This window comes from Carassius carassius, chromosome 33, assembly GCF_963082965.1.
Source record: "Carassius carassius chromosome 33, fCarCar2.1, whole genome shotgun sequence".
Taxonomy (NCBI): domain Eukaryota; kingdom Metazoa; phylum Chordata; class Actinopteri; order Cypriniformes; family Cyprinidae; genus Carassius; species Carassius carassius.
Window position 1 is genome coordinate 17,293,971 of NC_081787.1, and position 16,507 is coordinate 17,310,477.

General features: G+C 33.7%; 1 protein-coding gene across 2 annotated transcripts; it reads left to right on the forward strand.

Annotated features, from left to right (window-relative positions):
• The first annotated feature begins 338 nt into the window (after positions 1-338).
• Positions 339-12,429, forward strand: LOC132113868 (TBC1 domain family member 2A-like). Of its 2 annotated transcripts, none has more exons than XM_059521901.1 (14): positions 339-556; positions 1,868-2,307; positions 3,080-3,227; positions 4,827-4,950; positions 6,124-6,233; positions 6,321-6,502; positions 6,589-6,972; positions 7,526-7,636; positions 7,920-8,092; positions 8,639-9,139; positions 10,093-10,213; positions 10,406-10,591; positions 10,802-10,923; positions 12,042-12,429. In XM_059521901.1, exons 2-14 carry the CDS (start codon positions 1,876-1,878, stop codon positions 12,241-12,243), a joined length of 2,796 nt encoding a protein of 931 aa, XP_059377884.1. In that variant the 5' UTR covers positions 339-556; positions 1,868-1,875; the 3' UTR covers positions 12,244-12,429. The 2 variants fall into 2 exon arrangements, with proteins under 2 accessions (XP_059377884.1, XP_059377883.1); XM_059521900.1 differs by having other exon boundaries at positions 1,876-2,307.
• The last annotated feature ends 4,078 nt before the right edge of the window (positions 12,430-16,507 follow it).

The following is a 16,507-nucleotide window of genomic DNA, read 5'->3' on the forward strand; positions in this document are numbered from 1 at the left end:
AGCATAAAAAAAGTGTCTTCTAAATCAATGAATGTCCCATATCTCGTTTTCTACTAATATTGTAAAGCTTTGAAAGGTTGAAAATTATAGTAATACAGAACATTCAAAGAAAACAATAAGTTACACGAATATTAGAGCAGATGGGCAAAAAATGTCATCATATATCAAATCTGAACGTGTAGATGTAAAGCGCTCTGAAAGCGCGTTCCCTCTCTGTTGGTCCTGCCATTACCGTAATTGCCGTAATACACGCGCATCTAAATTTCAATCGCGGCTGGCTTGACGGTGTTTTTCTGAAGTGCGGCTGGCTTGACCGCAGTGAAACGAGCAGTGATTCAAAACAGTGTGAGAAGGCGATGACATTCATGACACACCTCCCTAAAGACAGCCCTGTTTCATATTCCTGATGTGTAATATTTCCTGTTTTCCACAATGTTGGGACACTGTGAGTGAAATATGAGTCGTGAAGGAAGTGCAGCTGAGTTGTTTAGGTCTGTAAGACACGCACTGGACACACACATGGAGTAAAACAACTTTGAGCTTTTCAACAAAGAAGGTAAGGGATTATCATCAACTACTACTTGTGCTGTAAACAGCGTGTCTTATTTCAGTTTATTTATTACAGCAAGCCAAACAATAATGCGCGCGTGTGACTATGTTAGAGTTGACCTATTTACTTAATTGTTTCATATTGACATTAACATGCATTATATTATTTAATGTTTGAAGGTTCATTAATGTACATTTAATAATTTAAACTTTATTAAAACTATATTTTTCTACTTGAAGTAATATGGTTTTCTACTTGATACGAAGCATCAGATAATGTTTGTTAATTAATTATTAATACAATTTATTTTAAAAAATTACCTGGAGTTATACATAAATGCTGGTGATATTTAATTGTGAAATATTCCTATGTGGAATCTGAAACGAGGTTATAACTTGTGCATATTGTGCAACGTTTTTGAAAGTGGAATTCGTATGCCATAGATTGCATGGTTTTCCCTGCTGCTGCTTTTTCTTCTTCTTCTTTAGTAGAATAATATGAGGAAAGATGCCCTCAAGGACAAGTTATTCTCCCCACCTTATTTTCTGATCCCTTGACTATAGCTGAATATAAAATTTTGTCATATTTAGTCAGTCAAAACAGGTTTAAGGTAAATTACTCTAATTTTTTGTCATCTGTGAAATTGTATTATGTTGAATATAAAATTTGTTTGTGTCTATGAGGGATTTGTGAGCATATTACTGCTTTTAGAATTGAGGAGTAAAAAGATTTTGTAATTCATGGGGCTATTAAGGGCTGTCACAATTGTGAAATTTGTCTGGCATTAATCGCCAGACAACTTTCACAATTGTGACAGCCCTTAATAGCTCCATGAATTACAAAACCTTTTAACTTCTCAATTCTTCTTAAAATAGTCACGGTTATTGTGATTAATTGTCTGTTTTAGGGCTTTGGGGGGGGGGGGTATTATTATTTTGCCGTATAAGATTGCATAGAGGATTCCAAATTCTAAGAATCAGCCGACGCCAGCAATATTTTATTTCTACACCACTACAGAATATCAATACTGTATTTTCAGAACTAATGGTCACTCTTTTTGAAGCCATTTGTTAAACACAATCCACTAAACTAACTCACTCCCTCATTACGGAGAAACACTACATTTGAATAGAAGTATGTAAGCTATGAAATTAAACTAGCTGACTGTATAATTTAGCAGCAAAATCTTTATCTTGAAAAAAATATTTGGTGCACATCATACAATTTAAACATTTTTATTCTGTTAACTATGCTGATAGACAACATTTGATTACTTAAAGAACATTTTGCCTGATTTGATTTGTTCTCTTTGTTGAGATAACCAGATGGAGAGTGAGGGAAGCTCCAGCTCTCCACCTCCAGTGGATGTGCACGTATCTCCTGCAGATGAGTGTGTCAGCTCCGAGGAGACCCAACAACAGAGTTTGGCTCGATCAGATGGGGATCAGGATAAGAATGGCATCCAGCTGCACACAGCTCTGCCTGATGGGACCTCTGCCACCCTCAGAGGGACACCCACTCCTTCCAGCACTAAACTATGTGGCTACCTCAACAAGCAGGGTGGACCTCTCAAAGCCTGGAAGTCCCGCTGGTTTGTCTATGAGGAGAAGAGCTGTCAGCTGTTTTACTACCACATGGCACAGGATATCAATCCTCTGGGTAAAGTGGATCTGTTCTGTGCCACGTTCAGTTACCCGCTGCAGGGAGAGGAGGGAACCTTTCATATACAGACACCAGAGCGCACAGTCATTCTTAAGGTAATTTTATCACATGGTTTGAAATAACAGATTTAAAATTAAAATTTCCATTTTAGTGGAAATAAAGGTGAAATAAAATACATTTTATACATTAGATAAAACTTAAGTGAAAATTAGAAATGCTTCCTTTGTTAATTACTGACATAATAACACAAACGTTTAAATAAAGCCAAAAATAAATTAAAATTAAATATAAAATTGTAGTACCTTATAAATGACAAAACTGTACATTTAAAAAACTATGTAAAAAAACTAACTAAAAAACTAAAAAATTATAAAAGCACATAACAAATACTTAAAACATAAAACTTTGTAGTTTTTTGTAATCCTCATTATCCTGAAAGGTGCATGATTCTCATTAAAAACTATTTTTAATTCTGTTAAATGAGCATACTGTACATTGAAGACAATGCATCAAATACTGTCATAATGTATAAACACTTAACAATTTATTTATTTATTAGACCACAGTTATGATAAATGGAAAGAATATGTGCTCCATTGCTTCCTTGTGAAAATAATGAATAATGCCATTGTGACTTTGTGTTGAATATGAAATAGTATCAGGATAATTACCTGCTAATGTCCAGAATAAAAAAAAAAAAAATACAAGTAAAAGCAAGTTTTATGTTTTTTAGTTTTTTTTTAATGACAATTCCTGCTATAAAATTATAGATTCTAAAGGTTCCCATAGGCATTAGGGTTAAGTACGGAGTAATAGAGTCAACAGTACTTTCCTCTCAACAGTCTTCAAACATGATTTTGTTTTTAGGCAGCTAACAGGGATGCCCGAATGTACTGGTTGCAGCAGCTGCAGTTAAAACGTACATTATACAGGGAGCAGCATGCTGAACATCTGTCCATACCCAGTCCAGACAACCACAAATTGGAAAGCACCCCATCAGCAAACAACAGCCATGGTAAGAGCCTTACATCTTAGTGATAATGAAACCTTGCATTCCTCAAATGAAAGCTGAAAGGCATTTACTGCATTATGGAATTGACACTGTTTATGAAATATGATCTGAGGTAGAATGCACTTCATTTTTCAAAGTAAAGTTCAGTTGTTTGGCCAGTCATGTGATACTAAGTTAATAGAAAGTGAAAGATTAACAGACCCAGTCAGATCTTGAGGATTATTCCAAAATGCTTTAAATCTGTGCCCCAAAATAATGTTTTAATGGACTGTGTCTATTGCCAGAGGAGTTTCTTCACCTTCAAACTATTAGGATAAAACTTAAATTTAAAAAATCGAAATGTTGACTTATAACTAAAAATATGTATTATTATAATAGTATATAAATAATTCTAAAATAGCAAAAGTGGCACAAATTAACTGCATGTTTGTCTCAAATTGTTTTTGAAAATGTTTAAGACCAAAAGAACTTTATACTTAATTGTAAAATGACATTAAAAATAGATTTTTAAAAATCCTGATCACTAAAAAAATGGTATATGGTTGGTGAAGTCTGAAATGTAATTTAATCTAATTTTTAAGGCACCCAAAACATTTGGCGATTACAATGGAAATGTGGCAGCAGTACTTTGATACTAATTGCTTTCTAGTGTATATCTGCTATATGCAAAAAAATTAACTCAATTAGTTGCTACCTGTCTCTTGTAATATACAATGCAAAAATGCATAATTTCCAGGAATCCAAGTAGGGTTGGGCTTCTCTAAAATCACATTCATTACTTACATTCACAGACGCCCCCTTCCAAACAAAAGCTCTGGTATCCAGGTGTTAAAAAAACAGCTGAGATAAGAGTCAAATGCGGAAAATGAAGAAGTGAATGTCTTAGCAGCTGAATCTATAGAAAATCTGGATAATTGCACCACCAAACCAATATAATCTAAAATGATCTCAGAGAAATTTGTTTGTTTTACTTAGTACTATCTCGTGGTTAACATATGGGTCATTTAAACAGCACTTGGGATTGAAAGGAATTGCAGGCATGCTGAGGCATGTACCGCACCCTGTGATAAATAACACTGTGTGATTCTGTCACCAGAAAAGTGATAGGTAGAGCAAGATAGAGAAGAATACAAAAAATAACACTGTACTACTGGGATAAACTTTATTTTTCCCAGATGATTTCTCAGTATCTACAAAAGAGTCCATGCATTATTTATTTTATTCTGTCTCTACCATTCAGAAGTTTGGGGTCAGTAAGATTATTTTTCTTTTTGAAGAAATTAATAATTTTAATTTGCAAGGATGCATTAAATTTATCAGAAATGACTACACTGATTATGATACATTTTATTTCAAATAAATGTGCTTTATATTCATCCATTTATATTAATCAAAGAGTCTTCACAAAAATAACTATTTTCAACATTGATGATAATAAGAAATGTCTCTTGAGCAGCACATTTGCATATTAGAATGATTTCTGAAGGTTCGTGTGACACTGAAGACTGGAGTAATGATGCTGAAAAACATCTTGTTATTCTGGCCTATCGGATGTATTTAACGCAGTGGGGTTGAACATACTTTCTGCCTTCTCTTACACAGCTGACTTCTTGCCCATGGTGAAGACGCCTTCTGGCCTGGTAGGTGAAGAAGCTGCCAGTCTAACCACTCCAGGGTTAAACAGCCCACTCAATATGTCAATCAAGCATCCACTAATTGAGCTACAGTGAGTACATGTGCTCTTGTTTCTTCAGTCTGTTCTCACAGAATGGATACTGGTGTCAAGAGAGATATTTCTAGGGTCAAATGAAAAATGGTTCACACTGGCAATCTGTGTCAGTGCCTTCCAAAAAAGTTGTTTTGTAATTTTTGCATTTTTCTAGAATAATTATTTTAAGGAAGTTAGGATCACAAGCATATATGTCATTTCCTGGGATTTTATATACGAGAGTGAACAAGCTGTGTTATGAGGGGTTCTCATTCAAAACAATATCAGAGAAAACTTCAAACGCTTTTCAATTTTTCTCTGAGAAACTCCTTTCTGATATTTCTCCACTATTTTACGCTGCAGCATTGGGGGAATTGGTGATCCTCTGCCCATCTTGACTTCTGAGAGACACTGCCACTCTGAGAGGATCTTTTTCAATCATGTTGCCAATTGACTTATTAAGTTGCAAACTGGTCCTCCAGCTGTTCCTTATATGTACATTTAACTTTTCCAGCCTCTTATTGCTACCTGTCCCAACTTTTTTGGAATGTGTAGCTCTCATGAAATCCAAAATGAGCCAATATTTGGCAAGACATTTCTAAATATCTCACTTTCAACATTTGATATGTTATCTATATTCTATTGTGAATAAAATATAAGTTTATGAATTTTGTAAATTATTCCATTCCTTTTTTACTCACAATTTGTACAGTGTCCCGACATTTTTTTGGAATCGGGTTTGTATAAAAATCAGAATAGACTTCACAGCAAAAAGACATGTGAACCATGACCTGAAGTTTTTTTTATTTTTAGAATTATACTAGAAGACATCAGTCAGACGACAGAAGGAATGTAGTAGATTTTTCAGCAAAGTTCAATGGTGTTAATAATTTAGAGGCCTTAGAAATCAGATATGATACAATTGGCTTTATAGGCTTAAGTGATTAGATTTTCACCTGATGGTAAATATGGTCAGTAATTAGATGCCCAATTAAACCCTACAGACTTAAATTAGAGGGACCAAGCCGTGTCTAGAGACTACAGTGGCCTCTGTTAATTTAAGCCACTAAGAAACCATCCACGACACGCTTAGCATCATTCACCAAGTTTTGCATTTGTTTTTTTTCTTCCAAAAATGTAGTTGTTATTGTGAGTCATTTCTTTAGTGGTTTCTCTGTGTTTGATTTACAGGAACAAAATGTACAGTTACTGTAACCGGCACTCACAGGAAATCAGACAAAGTGTTTTCCATATTGGTGACCCAACTGACACCCAAAAAACACCCTCATCTAAGACATCCAGTAAGAACCAAAACTGTCTCACTAGATAAACAATAAAAAATGGTTCCAAATTTAAGTGCTCATGGCCACTGTCCTCCTTACCTTTAGCGGTTCCCACACCCGGTTCTTCTCAAAGCCCAGAATCCCCTGCCAATGCCAGGTCTGAGCATGATCTCCCCACCATTTCACCAATCAGAAAGAACACCAAAGAAAAGTCCAAGCCATTGGAGCTCAAGGACACATCTCGACTTCAGCATGAAAAACTGGCTGAAGAGGTTAATGCGCAGAAGGTAAAGTGAGGTTATTAATCACCACTTCAGCTTCTCATATACAGGAAGATTAATCAACTGAAACCCACATATGTATGTGTTGTCAGGAGTTGGTGTCACTGCTACATAAGGTGCTGGAAGCTGCTCAGCTGGAGAAACGCACATGTGCTCAGTTTCTAGCCGCAGAGGGGGAGCAGGAGCGCCTGGAGCTCCTCAGACACGGCGAAAGGCGTGCGGTAAAACTGCGAGAACATCTGGAGAACCTGCAGCAAGAAAACGAGAACCTCCGGAGGGATCTGAACAAGAGGGACGCCAATATCGCGGAACTCCAGGAGACTGTCCAGCTCCTGAAACAAACGAATCAGGCCAAACAGGAAGTGATACTGAAGCTGTCTGAGAAGTTAGCAGTCTGTGGGGAAGACAAGCAGTGCACAAATGGGCTGCAGTCAGAGGCCGTAAAACAGCTAACAATTGAGAATGAGAATTTGAAAGTAAGAAAATAAAAGTATTTATATAAAAAATAAATATTTTTTACTTTATAATATATATATATATATATATATATATATATATATATATATATATATATATATATATATATATATATATATATATATGGATGCATTAAACTGATCAAAAGTGACAGTAAAAAAAACATTTACAATGTCAAAGTATATATATAAAAAAAAAATTCCAATCAGCAAAGATTCCACAAAAATATTGACATGGTAGAACAGTAAAGCTGTTTTCTACATAATTAACCAAAAATTCAGTTTTGCCATCAAATGAATAAATTGCATTTTAAAATATATTCAAATAGAAAACAGTAATATAATATATTTTTCATCTTATAAATGCAGCCTTGGTGAGCATAAGAGATACATACAAAAAACTTACCAACCCCAAACTTCTAAATGGTAGTGTATATAACAAATAATTGAAATGTGCTTTATTTATGAACAGTTTTGCTGATTCTGAAATGACTGTGCCAAGCATGATTTCAACTTTACTCTAAGCCCAATCGTGATCATATCTCTATTTCAGGATGATTTAAAGGCATATAAAACTCAGAACCAGTACCTAAACTCTGAGATCTACCATCTTACAACGCTTTGGAGAAAAAGTTCTAAACAGGAGCAAAGTCTGATAGTTAAGGTAAATTATTTCTCAGTCAAGGTTTCTTTTTTTTTTGCTACTGTCTTTACCCTTTGTTCTGATAATCTAAACACTAAATGGCTCTTTATGACCTGAGAGATTTGAGTTTTGAAAGTTAAGAGTATGTTCCCTTCCATATCAAAAGATCAAGGGAAATTACATTTCTGTGATATATAAATGCTTTAAAACTGGTCAGAGCCATTTGCGGTGGTAATCTGAGACGTTAAGCATCAAGAAGTGCTTGAATATGGGGTTTGGTGTTGTTACTGTGTGTGTGTGCCAGTGTGCTGTTCTTGAGGCCAATAGCTGTCAGATGGAAAGCAGATACCTGGGAATCCTCCAGAAACTCCAGGAGAGTAAGGAATTGAATCCGGAGCAGAGGGAAGGAGTCAAAAAGGTGGTTAAGGATGCAGTTCGGGCAGACCTGAGCACTGCTATCAAACTAAACTCAATAAGGTAAACACAGTCCCATCAGTTCACACCAAATACAAGTTCTGTCATCATTTGTTCTCCGTGCATTTCACCTGTGGAGCTCTCAAATCACATTCATCCTTCTGGACATTTATCTAGAAGTCTAAACCATTCCAGACTTTCATTGAAACGGATGGCTACCAATTAATTGTAGACATCTTTAAGATGTATAAAAGAATGGCTTAGTTGTTGCTTAGATATTACTCCTGCTAAAAAACCGTATAGAGTTTCAATGAAATTACATTTATTAGGGAGCGTAGAGTATAGGTCTGTTCACACACCAAGAATAACTGATGACAACTATTGACATCCACACAAATGCCCAATAGTGTTCTGTTTATTATTAGTTTGTGCTGCAGTTTTTTTCATCTGCTACTTTTTAAATGCTTGAGCTCTTTGGATTCTGACTGGCATTTAGAACAAATTCTAAAAGTGATCATAACAGTCATCCTTCTTGGTGTGAATGAAAAATGTTCACATACTGTATAAATGCTATTTATGTTGGAACTCACAGTTCCTGACATTCCACAGGGATTACGATGAATATGGATTTAAGATTGCAATGGACTATAGAGTCGAGGACCTGAAGCTGTTTGCTAAGATCCAGGCCTTGGAGATCCGATCCCAAAACCTGCTGAACCAGGAGGAATGCGATGGGCCATTTTTGGCTCATTGTGCTCGGCTCCTGTTTGGACGCCCTGAAGGAGAACTGTCTTCATCCACAGAATTGAAGAATCTTCTCCGCACGGGTTTACCACGCGAGTACCGTGCGAGGGTTTGGCGTTTTATGATACAGACTAGGACCAAGTCTCTAAAAGAGCGTCATCCTGACCGCTATAAGGAACTATGCGAGAAGAGCAGAACCTCACCTCACCTGGTGCCCAGACAGATCCAGCTGGACCTGGATCGTACGCTGACCTCCAATCAATACTTTTCCCCTCCTTCAAGCACCTTGATTCAGAAGCTAGAGAGAGTTCTGCAGGCATTCTCATGGCAAAACCCCACCATTGGCTACGTCCAGGGACTCAACAGGTAATTAGCCATCACAGACAAAAAAGAGAGAGAATTGGCTTTGATTAGAAGTGATTATAGAGCTAATGTGAGAAGTACAAGTAATGGCCTATCACAAGAGCTTTTTAAAATTAAGGGTGAACTTAATGTAATGTGTGTTACAATTTTTTGTTGTCAGTTTACCACTTTATAAAAATGTCTTTATTTAGTCAATTTGTAAAACATTTATTAAAAAAAAAATTATCAAATGTATTACATAATTTATTTCAAAGTTAAAGTTTAAATATTATTTAAAATATAAAGAATTTTTAGAGGTCAGTCAGTCAGTATTTAATTAATTAAAACTTGCTGTTTATTGTCATGTCAAATTTGATTTTTAATCCCAGATTTTCAGTGTGGTCACATACTTTTGTACACTACTGTTTTTTTGTAAGGTGTAAGTCTCTTATTTCTTATAATTTATCATATAATTATATAATATCAAAATTATGATGTAAATGATTTCACTTAGTAGGTAAAATTGAAATCTCATATAATTAAAAATCGCATATTTATATTCATATATATTAAATGTATAATTTGTCTAAATATTAAATAAAAAAGTTAAATCTAAATGTACATTTTTATATATAAAATACATGAGCCAACAAAATATTTCTTGCTAAATATGGCAAAATAATTGTACATTTAATGCATCATAATTGAATACATCCCTTCCTGATTACCAAACTGTAGCAATCATTGCAAAGAATGTCTAGTTGCAAAGTGATATTTGCCTCATCTGGCAAAAAACTATTTTAATACCAATTTCAAGCTGACCATAAGATGCAATGTACTGACATCTGGTGGTCATCTGTTGATGATGGAGGGTACCTTACAGGATAAATAGAGTTAGGTGTAGCTTTCCTGTAAGAGCCACAGTATCTATATGCAAAAAGAAAGCCAAATAACACCAACGATGCCACTGTGTGCAGACTGGCGGCCATTGCTCTGCTGGTACTACAGGATGAGGAAGATGCCTTCTGGTGCTTGGTAGTGATTGTGGACCATATCATGCCTCACAATTACTACACTAAAGACCTGGTGGGCTGTCAGGTGAGAACTGCATTAATCCTAAAACTTGCAGCTTATTTTCATGTTCTGATATTATTTTTAGTCCCAGATTTTCAGTGTGGTCGCAGAATTTTATACACTACTGGTTTCAAATGTTTAGAAGCAAGTTCTGAATACAAAAAACGGTAATATTCTGAAATATTTTTCAATATTTTACTCTTTCAATCTCTCCAGGCCGACCAGCGTGTGCTAAAGGATCTCATGTCTGAGAAGCTGCCTCGACTCACGGCTCATCTGGAGGCGCTAAAAGTAGACGTGTCCCTCATCACTGTCGAATGGTTTCTGGTGTTGTTCGTTGAGAGTCTGCCTACACGCATACTGTTTAAAGTATGGGACGCCTTCCTGTATGAAGGCATAAAGGTACCATAAAGGATTTGGGAAATGTTGTATTTATCAATACACTAAATATTTGTTTGTAACACGTTTTGTTTGTAATATGATTACCCTCATTTTGAACCTTGTCCAGCTGTGTAAAAAAACAACAACTACATTTTCACAAACATTACAAGCTTACAGACCAACTACGAGGAAGTAACAATGGACCAAATCCCTCATTCATCTGTTTCACAGGTGATATTCCGATATGCATTGGCTCTTTTCAAATACAAAGAGGAAATCATCTTAAAGATCAATGACAGTACTGAGATGTTCCAGTATTTCCGCGTCTTCCCCAGCACCATCCTAGATGGAAGGTAAGATGAAGGATAGAAAATGGAAGAAAGAAAAACTAAGAGAGAAAGTAGAGTAAGAAAAAAAAGGACGAAGAGTAACATAAAATATATATACAGTACATATAATGAACTAACATGCTTTTCTAGAGTATGGAATAGTAATATTAATCTAAATATAATGAATTCTTAAAGTATTATACAGTAAATGCATTCATGCCTTATGCATATATTATTCCTGGTTACTACTTTAAAACAGTATAATGACTTTTAAACAAAGGACATACCAACATGTTTCTTTCAAGATTTTACAGTTTAAAGATATCAGCAAGTATTCTAATGTATTGTTTATGTTAAAAACAAACAATGGACAGTGTATTAAACATCATGACTCTGTATTACCTCTAGAACACACTTTATACACTTAAAAAGAGTAATAATTATTTACAAGCAAACTAGTGGAAAAATATCAAATATTGATGCATAATAATTTTTTATTGTAATTTAAATAGTATATATTATTAAATCTAAATGTATAACTATATAACTATAAATATATATATATATATATATATATATATATATATATATATATTTATTTATTTATTTTTTTAACATTTAATATATATGAAAAATTATATATTTCATAATATATATATATATATATATATATATATATATATATATATATATATAGACGTTAAAAAAGTATTATATTTATATAAAATATATAAAAAATAAACAATGCTCTATATATATATATAAGAAATACTATGTAAAAACATATTTATATTATTTCAGAAAAGTCCTACTAATTAAACCATTTCTCTCTGGAGCTCATGGTATTGTAGACAGTGACAGTGGAGCTATTTCTGCCACAGTCAGACATCACCATATATAATTCATTGAGCCATAGTAAAACAAAGCAGCAGTCACACAGAAAGAAACGCAGTATGGGTCAAATGCCTCTGTGATACTATGTGTGTGCGCACCTGCTCACTCCTGCTTCGTTTCAAAAACACAAAGAAGAAAAGCTGGCTTGGGGAGAGTTTTTCCAAACCACAAGTTTCTGCAGGAAATAAACATTGCAGCTAATTCATCACTGGAGTTTCCTCAATATACACTGTCTTTGTCATTCACAGGAAGCTGACGAGCATTGCCTTTAACGATATGAACCCACTGCCCATGAAGCTGCTAAAGAACCGGCGCGCCACACATCTGGAACGCCTCCATGCTGAGATTAAAGAGCTGGAGAACTTACAGAAAGCATACAATGATGAACACGTCCATTGCAAAGGCAAAGAGCTGGACACCCTGGCTAGCGAAGATGAAGAGGAGCTATAAGACATCAAACATATGCTCTTGATGAATGTGACACAGCCTTGAATACTGAATGAGAAACACTAAAGAAAAAGAACCCATCATAATTTCTTTGAAACGATACGCATATGCAACTACACCACTGTTCAAAAGTGTGGGGCCAGTAATATTTTTAATTATCGATTAATTTGAAATAAATTAATATTTCAATTCTGCCAGGCCATATTAAATCAATCAAAAGGTTTTTATCAAGGTTTCCACAAGAATATTAAGCACCAAATTTGCTTATGACATTGAAAATAAGAAATGTTTCTTGAGCAACAAATCATTAAAATAGAGTGATTTCTGAAAGATCATGTGACACTGAAGAGAGAAGTAATGATGCTGAAAATGTAGTCTTGCCATCACAGCAATAAATTATATTTTAAAATATATTAAAACAGAAAAGATTCATTTTGCATCGTTTTACTGTATTTTTGATTAAATAAACGCAGCTTTGGTGAGATACAAGACTTTTTAGAAAACTTACCAACCATAGGCTTTTGAATGGTAGTGTACATGTAATCCTCCAGCAAATATTTGTTTTTAAATATGAGGTTTTAAGGGTTTTTCATGTTATTAAAGCAACACTGTGTAGATTTTGGCGCTCTAGCGGTTAATAAACAGAACTGCACGCATCCCGCGGAAGAGCATTCTAACCGGAGCTACTTCTCCAAGTTTATGTTTATGGCGATTCACGCAGGTATGTGTTACTCCGCAGCGGTGACGACCCGAACAGGCTACAATAGTCCAAAAATAATAATTTATTATAAATGTACCATAGTGATTTATGATCAGACGAAAAGGCGGTTTGGTAGATGAGTTTATGATTTACTCGCTCATTATATACAATTTGCAAATTTTGAACAGAAGTTGTTACATAGTGTTGCTTTAAAATACTTTTACTGCTACTGTTTATAGGCTATAACATGCATGTATATATTATCAGCCTCATTAACAGTTCACAGACTAATATCATATTATGGCAAAAACATACACATAATAAATACACCTTAAAACTGTTTTTTACATCAGTTTGTCTTCATACTGGAAAAAATTAAGTGTGAAGTCTGTTCGTTGACACATCTGAAGAAACATTGTCCTTTTTTCCCTCCATTTTATTACTTTAAAAAACAGGATACATATGAAATCATAAATATAAAAATCAGACGAATCAACAAAAACTTAGTTTAATGTTTCAAACAACTTTACTGCAGGTAAGAGCTAATAGCTAATATCACACCAGAGGAGTAAACTGATGTATTGCCTATCCATGACTGTATCTGATAACAGAATCGGCCTATTCCCCGTGTGAACAGAAGCACAGATTTCCAAACTGAAGAGGGGAAATACACTCACAATCTCATCTCGAAAAACAGTTGCTTATCGCATAATAAAGCTATTGTTCTATCGGTGTTAAGTCACATGTATTCTAATGCCAAACAGTTCACGTTCCTACAAAAATGGCTCATCGTTTTAAAGAGTTAGAAAAATCTCAGGTCAGGAGCATGCAGGTTGTGTGTGTGTATACAGTGGTTATGGGTTTACTTGCCTCTAAGCACAGCTCTGTCTCTTTCTAATACACACTGACAGGACTAAGAGATGTCACGGCTGTTACTGAGATACTTTTAGTGATTTAGAGGAAGAAGAAAAAGGCTGTGAACAAAAACAAAAGCTCACCGGTTTTCAACCAGATACCATAAAAAAGAGTTTGTGCACTCCTTACATTTGTTTTTGTGCACATTTGGCAATATAAAGTGAAGTTGTGAGCCAAAGCTGCTGTCTGAGGCTGAAAAGATCCTGTTCCAGTGATAATGACACTAGATTCCATTTATAAAAAATAAATAAAATAAAATAAAAACTTAAATAAAATAAAAATAAAAACAGGCAATAAATGCCCATTGTAAGGTCAGTTTTCTGGTCCATATCCCTAAGTTCAATTATCAAGTCCAAAAAACTGATCTTAGTTCAGCATCATAAGATGTATGTCACAAAACCTGTTTGTGCATAAACCAATTTTTTTTTTTTTTTTGCATTGACGACATTATTGTTAAAAAAGTACAATTCTCCCAATCATCATTACTGTATTGTACTGTATGTGTACTGTGTGGAATATATTATTTGTTTTAATTGGATTTGATTTTAATTAATTGATTTAAATTAAGTAACATACTGTTATTACACAAAAAATATTATAGTAATAATAGGCAAAATATTATATATACCTGCATATATATATATATATATATATATATATATATATATATATATATATATATATATATATATATATATATATATAGTACAGACCAAAAGTTTGGAAACATTACTAATTTTAATGTTTTTGAAAGAAGTTTCTTCTGCTCATCAAGCCTGCATTTATTTGATCAAAAATACATAAAAAACAGTAATATTGTGAAATATTATTACAACTTAAACTAATAGTTTTCTATTTGAATATACTTAAAAAATATATATATATTCCTGTGATGCAAAGCTGAATTTTTTCAGCATCATTACTCCAGCCTTCAGTGTCACATGTAACATCCAGTCTATCACATGATCATTTAGAAATCATTCTAATATTCTGATTTATTATGAGTGTTGGAAACAGTTCTGCTGTCTAATATATTTGATGAATAAAAGTTTAAAAAGAACTGCATTTATTCAAAATAAAAAAATTCTAATATATTTTCTTTACTATCACTTTTTATCAATTTAACACATCCTTGCTGAATAAAAGTATTGATTTTATTTAAAAAAAGAAAGAAAAAAATTACTGACCCCAAATTACTGACCAGTAGTGTATGTTGTTATTACAAAATATTTATATTTTAAAAACATAGCTTCTTTTTTTTATCACTTTTATTCATCAAAGTGTCCTAAAAAAGTATCACGTTCTGAAAAAATATTAAGCAGCAGAACTGTTTCCAACTTTGATAATGAATCATCATATTCGAATCATTTCTAAAGGATCATGTGATAATGATCCTAAAAATTCAGCTTTGCATCACAGAAATAAATGATAATTTAAAGTATAATAAATTTAAAAACAATTATTTTAAATTGTAATAATATTTCACAATATTACTGTTTTTTCTGTATTTTTGATCAAATAAATGCAGGCTTGATGAGCAGAAGAAACTTCTTTCAAAAACATTAAAAATAGTAATGTTTCCAAACAAATATATATAATTAAAACATACAGATGCATTACAATAATGAAAATTAATCAAATTTCCCTTCAAATCCTCATGAAAATACACAATTACAAACAATCTTAATGGTTCAGATTTTTTTAGGCAAAATCCTTTTTTTTTTTTTTTTTTGGGATAACATGTTTTTGTGAGATTCACTCTAAAAGGCAAGTTCCTCCATTCATCTTTAAACACAACCTACTTGTTCAGTCATCAAGTTTATATGTTACCTGATAAAACTGTGGGTTGCGGAACCAGAAACTGCAACACCAAGCATTTAAAAAACAATTTTGTTGACAGAGAAGTCATTTATGAAACATCTCTATATTGAATGCGCTATAAGACTATAAGACTATTTTAACTATAAATGTTTTACAGCTATCATTAATTCATCTCTGTGTTTAATGTATGCCATCTTAGTGCAATATTTAACATGCTTTCAGCATAAGTTTTGTGTGGAAAATGTTACATCTCAAGATTTTTTTAATTCATGCTTCTTAATATCTCATAGGTACACGGTGTTCATTTCTGAACCCAACCAAAAAAACAACAACAAAAAAATCTCATTTTAAGACAATTCACAAATTTCCCTCCAATGCAAGACAAGAAAACATGGAATAAAAATGATAAAGAAAAACTAAATTCCTCAGTCAGTATTTATCAACATGTAACATTTCAAAACATCCATACAAAACCTGCACACATCACAACATTTTTTGCTAAACCTGACATTTGTTAGAAAACAAAAACCAATAGACTGCAGATTCCTCCGTGCATGAATAAATTATATATATTCTCCTCGGCCGTGAATACCATGTTCTGGCATTTGATGGGTTACATTATTGTGAATGGTTAGATCTGTTTAAGGCTTATGAGCTGTTACTGTTTTGATCTATATGATCCAGCAGGGGGCGACATTCACTCAGTTGGTTAAGGCAAAATGCAAGTTTCATGTGACTCTCCTCTCCCACAGTACTATCTAGCAAAAAATAAAACAATGTTTCCTTTCAAGATGCTTTGCATGAGTAGGAAGACTTAAGTTTGATGCGGAT

Bases quoted from the DNA above. Each gene is read 5' to 3' on its own strand.
- LOC132113868 (XM_059521901.1), top strand. From the start codon at position 1,876: ATGGAGAGTGAGGGAAGCTCCAGCTCTCCACCTCCAGTGGATGTGCAC. The intron at 10,214-10,405 runs GTGAGAACTGCA...CAATCTCTCCAG, and splicing joins AAGACCTGGTGGGCTGTCAG to GCCGACCAGCGTGTGCTAAA. The intron at 10,924-12,041 runs GTAAGATGAAGG...TGTCATTCACAG, and splicing joins AGCACCATCCTAGATGGAAG to GAAGCTGACGAGCATTGCCT.